General features: G+C 31.3%; 1 protein-coding gene across 1 annotated transcript; it reads left to right on the forward strand.

Annotated features, from left to right (window-relative positions):
• Nucleotides 1-6,138: 6,138 nt before the first annotated feature.
• On the forward strand, nt 6,139-9,129 carry LOC107410270 (putative disease resistance protein RGA3). The gene has a single exon (XM_048463484.2). The coding sequence runs from the start codon at nt 6,139-6,141 to the stop codon at nt 9,127-9,129; it is 2,991 nt and encodes a 996-aa protein (XP_048319441.2).
• Nucleotides 9,130-9,411: the final 282 nt, after the last annotated feature.

Genomic DNA, 9,411 nt, shown 5'->3' on the forward strand with positions numbered 1-9,411 from the left:
ATTTATCAATTGGTCAATGTCAACGTTCGATAAAAAGATTCTTAATGATTTTGGATATTTATTAGCCACTCTAGCTATGGCTACTTAATGTACAATATACATCAAACGGATTGTAATTTTTATTTTTATTTTTATTTTTATTTTAGATTATAGCCAATAAAATCAGAATACAAGACTTTGAAAGCCACATGGGCTTTCAGATAACCAATATTTTTTATCAATAAGACTCAAAACTTGACAAGTAAGTATATGAGCCACTCTAATACAAATTCTAGCAGAAAAATTAAAGAGAATATTCGAAAAATCAGCTGCAATTTTCAGAATTTGATCAATAATATATTTCCATCAATCGCCATTCACTTTCTTTATAATTCATTCCATCTGAATTACAAGAAGAGAATCCGAATCCAATTGACAAAAAAAGGCCATAATAAATAGCCATTAATTCTATGATTAAAGATGTCCAGAAAAAGGGCAGGTATTCAAAGATTGTAATGTTAATCTGTTTTGTCCAACACATAATCAATATGGTCCTCTAAACTAGTACTGGCAGAAGCCATTAATATTTAGAATTGGAATTATTTTCACTTAATTGATCATATGATTTAAAGGGATTGTAGAGCAAGCAGTTGAACAGAAGAGATAGTTGTTCTTCACAAACACTTTAATTGCTTGTAGGCGTGAAAGACGGTTTGGGTTTGATTGACCATTCTTAGTATTTTATTGTATTTGAAAAAAAATATGAAAAATTGAAATTTTATTAGCAAAGACTTTGAAAATTATTCTCAGACTCAAATATTTAAAAAAGACAAGTTTTTTTAATGACTTTTACACTTTATAGATATGTATATAATTTGTCTATAATGTGGAAATCTACAAATTTTACTTTGTAAATATTTCCAGCAAACAACATGTTGTTTTATGTGTATTTACAACTAAAAATTTACAGAAATTCACACTATGAAAAGATTTTATACATATATATATATATATAAATAAAAGATGAAACAAATAAACACTATAAATAAATACGCTATTATTTAAAATAAAATATAAAAATATAACAAAAAATATATAATTATTTTTTTAAAAAATATTTCTTAAAGATATTAATTAGTTAAATTGGGCTGAAAAAATCTTTAATCCACAAACCATTAATTTTTTAAAATTCTAACCGAATCAAACTGTTTAATGCAGAAAAACTAAACGAAACAAAATCAATTAGTTTAGTTTGGACGATTTGAACGGTTTGTTTTTATTTTTGCCCACCTCTATAAGAAATAAAATTTGTTTAAAAAAATGTTAATTTTTATTCATTTTATATTGATTACTGTATGCAATATAAAATACCAATGACATGAAGAAAAAACAAAAAAGAAACTCAATTACATGTAAACGTATCCATCATTTATGGTTTGAGCTAGAATACGGTATAAAAATAAATGGCCAAAAAATGAAAATTGAAAAAAATGTGTAACATATCATTTAAGAATTGGATTAAGACATACCCATATACTTGGTCAAAGAAGTCATACCATCAATAGCAACACTGTTAGAGAGACACCAACCTTCTCATCTACAAGAGAATGGGATGTCCATGAATGACAATGGTAAATTTCAGTAAAGGAACTTGGGGTAACACATTTTGGACCTCCATGAATTCAACGATTTCAAGCTTAACTCTCTTTGAATGGATTGTGAGTTTTGAAATTTCAGAGACCAACAACTTTTGGCTTTTGGGGAATATCCCCATTTGAAACATGTCCTTGCCAAAGAGGAAACAAAGTGTTTTTGTGAGAAATTATGTACCACACGATGTCATCATAGGACTTTGGTGTAGGATAAAAAATTATTAAATAACCATCAAATTTTAAATATATTATTGAACATTTGAATCTAAAAAGATTATTGGATGTATATGTAAGAGTGTTATGATAGTATTATGGTAATATCATTAAATTTATTGTAATATTTCCTCAATCTCTAACATTATAGTGAGAAAAAAAAATTAAAAGAATATTTTTAAATATGAATATTATATAAGGAAATATACTAATTAATTATTAGCCGTCCTCAAAATAGAATGAATAAGTCAAAAAAAAATAGTTAAAAAAATAAAAGACAATCTCAATTTACATGATCCTCCTACCGCATGATCCTATCTCCATCGATCAAAAAAAAAAAAAAAAAATCTACTATCTAATTAAATCTTCCATAAAAGACAAAAATAGTAAAAAATAGAGATTCCATAGGATCAACCTGACTGAGTTTTCTTAAGAAGTTCCTGTAAGTTAATCTCCTCTGGAGAGGGAGGATCAGGAAGCTTCTTGCCCAATACTTGGCGGAAAGCAAACCTCTTCTTACATTGTTGTACTGTATACATATTATGTATAAATATGTATTGCTGATATTGAAAACTAAAATGAGACAACATTTTATTTTATTGTTTTCCCATATTATTACCTTTGTTTAACCAAAAAAAAAAAAATTGACTTTAGGCCCCACTAAAAATAACTTTGATAGAATGGTTTAGGGGCAAAACCCACTAGTTTTTGATTCATCAAATTCACTAAACTCACTTTTAACAAAAAAAAAAAAAAAAAAAGTAAAAATTGTTATAAAATTACTAAAAGCGTAATAATTATATACAATTCAGAAAAGAAAATTACTAAAAACGTAATAATTATATACAATTCAGAAAAGAAAATTCTTTAATTTTTTTTGTCCCTAATACGAAAGTTAAAAAAAAAAATGACTAAAAAAAATAATTATATACAATTTAGAAAAGGAAAATTGTTTAGTTGACTAATATAAGTACACATGGCTCACCCACAACAATTCGGACATAAAAGGAGGCACGCAGCATATTTGAATACTTATTAACTACTAGGTATGGCCACGTGCGATGCACATGGTTTGGATTAAAATTTGAATGTTTAATAGTTTTTAAGTAATATGGAAAAGTTTGAATTAAAAAGTTGTTAAATTAGTTTTTTTAATTAACATTTTTCAATTTGTTTAGAAGGATTTAATTTTAAATTATTAACAAACATAAAAAAATTAATCATTTTATCCCAAGTTTTTCATAAATTTAATATCCAAATCGCATCATATAATTTTGAAGTAAGAACACTTCCAACTGATACGAACCTAGGACGACCTGCTCCTAAACCTGTATTATATTAGCCCGGATCTTAATTAAGTTCAAGTTCTAATGGAATTGACCTCAACCCCTAACCAACCTGTGGTTAGAAACCTTGGTATAATGTAGACGCCGCAATAGGGGATGGAAAACCTATTGATAAGTCAAGCTAAAACAACCAATTCTCTAATGGTGTTTTAGGTGTTCTCAAAGAACAAAGAGATAATTAATCTCACAAATATTTTCTCAATCAAATCAAAGTTAGTTCTTATTGATAACTAAGCCTTTAAATAGGCTTTGAAAGAAACAAAATAAACCCTAAAAACCCTAGATAAAACCGGCCACACACATAAAGAATTCTAGTTGGCCGCAACTATACTTCCTTTCCTAATCTAAGTTTGATTAATTAATTTCTAATTTAATTTACAATAAAATAAAAATCTTCCTAAACTTATTTGTCTAAAAAATAAATAAATAAAAATCCAAAAAGAAAGAAAGTCAATCGCAAATTAGGTAACGAGTTGACTTTGACATTTAGGCGGAATTATTTCTTCAACCGAGCTAACTTATGTCTGCCTGATGTCCGAGCTAACTTATGGCCTATCCGAGCTAACTGATGTCTGTCTGAGCTAACTTGTGTTTGGCCGAGCTAACTGATGTCTGTCCGACCTAAGTTGTGTCTGGCCGAGCTAACTGATGTCTGTCCGAGCTAAGTTGTGTCTGGCCGAACTAACTGATGTCTGTCCCAGCTAAGTTGTGTCTGGCCGAGCTAAGTAACATCCGATGTCCGAGGCAAGACTTGAGAAAGTGTGAAAATTTTGTAGCCAACAATTTATATTGAGTTGTTTTTTACATGGTGTTCATAAAAAGTTTTTTTATTTAGATTTTGGTTGGTTGTTGAATATGCTACATTTCATTTTGCAATTTCTAAAACAAATAATGAAATAAGGGAAGACTATAGAATGAGGAACACGGATGCTCTGGCAGTTGTTAGAGCTCTCAAAAAATGGATGTTTGAGATAATCTACGCAGACAAGCTAGTCCTTTTGTTAACATAAATACATGTTGGTTTTTCATATATCAATATGTGATATTGGGTGAAGAACTGAAATATAAATCATATGCATGTGCACACAAAAGCAATGAAAAATGCAAAGATCCATGCACAATGAAATTCATGAACTCACAAAAGAATTGAAATGCACGAGGAAATTAAGTAATATGACAAAGGAATGGAAAAAATTAAAGTTACCAATTTTGTAGTGAATAACACAATCCTCAGGTTCTTTGTCGTCACTGATAAAGAGAGTAGGGGGAGAGAAAAGCTGAAAACAAAAAAAAAAAAATAGAAAAGAAAAAAAGCCAATGGTATTTAAATACTGAAAACCAAGGAAATAGGCTTTAAAATATTATAAATCAAAATCTTTACTTACATGGTAAGTCAAAGTCCTTTCTGAAGTTAAATAATGAAGTCCAGAATTTTGTATAAAGTACACCAACTCTATCCTTACCATACTGTAAGTCATCATAACCATAATGCATGCCATACCACAACCCCTGACACCTGTATGGCAAAATAAAAAAAGAAGCATAAAATATGGATCTCACCAGTATAGCAACTGTTGAAGATCAAATATGTGATGGAACATTCAAGGATTTTAATTAACGTAATAGATAAAAGATAAAAGGCTAATGCAAAGCAATAGTTGGAGTAAGTCCAACCCATTATTTATTAACAAAAAAGTCCAGCCCATTTAACAGAAATTTATTTAATATTTAAAGTGAAAAAATTTACTACATCTCACATATGATAAAATATTCAACAAAAATATTTATTTTTTTTAATTTACTTTGAAAATCATATATATATATATATATATATATATATTGTATGCACATATTTATATACACATCAAAACATAAATTATTTCTTCATTTTACATTTATTTTTTTGTACATATTTGATCAAATCAGTATCATATTATATATATATATATATATACATGCTGGTATATTTGATAAAATATTTAGTAAAAATATTTGATTTTTTTAATTTATTTTAAAATTCAATTTATATGCATACACATGAAACCATAACATATTTTTTAATGGGATATTGTAAACTTGTAGCTGTCCTTACCTTTTTTTCAATAGCTCTTTACATGTTGATTTTTTTATTAGATTAATTTAATATTATATATAAATAGTATATATTATCTAATATACCATGCTTTTTTAGTCATGATATTATTTAAAATGAAAATTATTTTAATCTGTGTAAATGGTATTAACTTGTTATTTTAATTAAAAGATATATGCAGGAGAATTTTTGTTACATTTTTGTATTGAAAAAAAAACATAATATATATATATAATGGACATCTAAAAACCTTACAAGTAAAAACATCAATATAATAAATCTTTTATAAGTGATAAATTTAATATTTATATAAAAAAATATGTTGAAAAACAAAAAATGATGTATATTGACATCTATTTATTCTAAGGTTATGTTTATTTATATATAAAAATACCATGCCATACAAAATGAACAGTAAAAAAGAACCAAAAAACAGGTTGGCAAAACACATGGAAGAAGTGCCATTTTGAACCAAAATAGACAGTAAAAAAAGGACCAAAATCCACTTCTCTTCTCCTTTATAGTATAGACTTATATTATAGATTTATTAGTCTATATATTTCATATCAGCTTCAATGAAACCCCTGCTTTTAGCCCCCAAAAAAAAAAAAATTATATATATATATATTTCATATCCCGAATATACACCACAAAAAATAATAATAATAATAATAAATAAATAAAATTTCATATCCCGAATGATTTTCTTAATATTATTTTATTTCTATTTATTTATATGTTCCTACTTCGCTTGTGACATATGGTCCAGGCTCATAGTGAAAGCTTCTCTGTATAGCGGTTGTAAGAAGAGCAATCAGCAGTATTACTTTAATCTCCTATATATATATATATATATATGGCCGAAGCTGTGGTTTCCGCGGTGTTGGATCAGTTGGTTTCGATCATTGGTCAACAGGTGAAGCAAGAGGTGAGACTGGTGAAGGGTGTCAAGAAAGATGTTGCCAAGCTCAACAGCAACTTCCAAGCCATTCAAGCTGTGGTTGAAGATGCAGAGAAGAAACAGATCAGCGATGCAAGAGTCAGAGACTGGTTAGAAAAGCTCAAAGATGTTTCCTATGACATGGACGATGTGTTGGACGATTGGAGCTCTGCAATTTTAAAATCGAAGATTCAGCAGCAAGAACAAACAGGGGTTGGAAATTATCTTCCTGATAAAGATGGCAATAAAAAGGTATGTTTTCCTATACCCACTTCTTCTCTCTGCTTTTTAAGAAGCCAAGTTAAGCGTATGGGTATGAAACGTGAAACTGCTATTAGAATCAGAGAACTGAATGAAAAGCTTGATGTCATTGCGATTGAAAAGGAGAATTACAGTTTCATCCATACCAGAGCTGTAAAACAGCTTGAGAGACAAAAAACTACCTCATTGGTGGATGTGTCCCAAGTGTTTGGTCGAGAAAATGATGCCAATATTTTTATAAACATGTTGTTGGAAAATGATGAGGATAATCGAGGGCTCACTATCATCCCTATTGTGGGGATGGGAGGAATAGGGAAAACCACCCTTGCCCAACTTGTATTCAATGACAGTAGGGTCAAATCCCACTTTGATAAGCAAATTTGGGTTTGTGTTTCTGACCCTTTTGATGAGATCAAGATTGGGAAAGCAATAATTGAAGCATTCGAAATGGATGCCCGGAATTTCGTAGAATTGGAAAGTATAGTACAGTGCATTCATAAATGTATCAGGGGAAAGAGGTTTCTTCTTGTCCTAGATGATGTATGGACTGAAGACCAGGAAAAGTGGGAAAATCTGAAGTATCCTTTAACGGGTGAAGCAGGAAGTAGAATTTTGGTGACCACACGAAAGAGGGAAGTTGCAATCATGATGAGAGCTGAAACTCGGATTATGAACCTTGGTGTGTTGTCTGAAAAGGATTCTTGGTTCTTGTTTAGTAAATTCGCATTGTTCGATAGAGATATGGAAGATTGCGAAGGAATTGAAGAAATTGGTACGGAGATTGCTAGAAAATGCAAAGGTTTGCCTCTCGCTATAAAGATTTTGGGAAGCCTGATGCGTTTTAAGAGAAGTAAAACTCACTGGGAAGAAGTTTTGGACAATGAACTTTGGAAATTGGAAGATGTTAAGATCAAACTTTTTACCCCATTGTTGCTAAGTTATTATGATTTGCCTCCTCTGGAAAAACGTTGTTTCTCCTATTGTTCCATATTTCCAAAGGACTATGATCTTGACAAAGAGAGATTAATTCAAATGTGGATGTCACAAGGTTATTTAAGAGGCAAAGAAAGTCCAGAAAAAGCAGGTCAAGATTGCTTCAATAACTTAGCGATGCGGTCCTTTTTTCAAGATTTCCAAAAGAATGATGAAAGTAATGAACTGCGCAATGATGGCAGTGTTGGACCATGCAAGATGCATGACACAGTACATGACTTTGCGCAGTTTTTAACTGATACAGAATGTTGTATTATGGAAATCAATGAAGTAAAAGAGGAAAAAGAGCAGCTCAACACAGTGTCTGGGTTCTCTTCATTTCCATCCCAGTCCCACTGCTTTGATAAAAAGGTCCGCCATTCTACCTTAGTGCTACCGATGAAGGCAGAACTTCCTTCCTCAATATGTAATGTTGCAAAACATCTGCGAAGTCTATTCATTTTGTGCTCAAGAAATGCCACTTTCAATTTTGGTGTGTTGCTACCGCATCTAACACGTCTTCGCACGTTAACTCTGAGTAGATGTAACATTAGCATACTACCAGAGGAGATTGGTCAATTAGTCCATTTGAGGTACCTTGACTTATCCGGTAACCGTACTTTAGAGGAATTGCCTAACAGCTTATGCAATTTATGTAACTTACAAACTTTGCGAATCTTTCGTTGCTCAAGAATCCGTAGGCTGCCAGAAGAGTTGGGAAAGCTAGTCAATTTAAGGCATCTTCATAATGGTCATTGTGGGTTACTACAGGGACTGCCAAAAGGAGTTGGGAGGCTAACTTGTCTTAAGACACTAGAAGACTTGGTTTTGCGCAGGAATATTAATAATGGATATTTTAGTATAGGAGATTTGAACAAGTTGAACAACCTTGAAGGTTGTATTTCACTACGTTGGTGTGGAAGTTTAGATGTGGGTGAGGCTGCGAAAGCAAATCTCAAGAATAAGAAGTATGTTGTTTCTTTGGAGCTCGATTTTGGTATGACATTTGAAGACACTAGAAATATCCAAGATGAAATTTTAATTCTTGAAGCCTTGGAACCACATCCAAACTTATCATATTTATCCATTTCTAACTACAGAGGTGAAACCTTGTCTACTAGGTGGATGTCCTTGTTAATTAATCTGACTGAGTTTCACCTTAAGGACTGTGAAAATTGTGAGAGTCTACCTCCTTTGGGTCAGCTGCCCTCCCTTCAATCGCTGGAGATATCTTATATGACCAGTGTGAAAATGGTGGGTGCAGTGTTTTTGGGAACTGAAACTGAAGATAACAATGAAATGATCATATCTTCAATTGTTTCATTTCCAAAATTGAAAAACCTCCGATTTTCTCACATGAATCAATGGAAAGAGTGGGATGGGAGTGCGTTTGCAAGGAAAAATACTAGTTTAAGAATCATGCCTAGTCTTTATTCCTTGGAAATTGAGAGCTGTGATAGTCTAGAAGCAGTACCAGACTTCCTGCAGAGTACACCACTGCAGCATTTATCGATCAAATCATGTCTAATGCTATCAGATCGTTGCCAAAACGGTACAGGGAAGGAGTGGTTCAAGATTTCTCACATCCCAAACATCAAAATCAACTACCGTTATGTGCAAAAGGATAACTGTGTTTCGCATGACAATGATGGCTCTGATAACTCGCTAGAGTGATTGTAAGTTCTGCTCGGTTCCTTGGAAATGAAAGCGGCTTAACAAGTCAGTCCAACCATTCTGGTAATTTCTCCTCATACTTGTAAATTCTCTGCTATGCAAAGTATTTTTTTTTTTTTTTACATTGTTAAAAATGTCAAGCAGTAAAAATCATGTAAGAACTTTTCTTTGTGCCTTTGATAAGTATAATATTCCAGCCTAATGTAATTTGAAGTGGTTAAATAGAATCTTCAGTCTGGCTTACAGTAATTGAAATCTACTCGATGACTGGTAGTGCAAAAA

This window comes from Ziziphus jujuba, chromosome 1, assembly GCF_031755915.1.
Source record: "Ziziphus jujuba cultivar Dongzao chromosome 1, ASM3175591v1".
NCBI lineage: Eukaryota > Viridiplantae > Streptophyta > Magnoliopsida > Rosales > Rhamnaceae > Ziziphus > Ziziphus jujuba.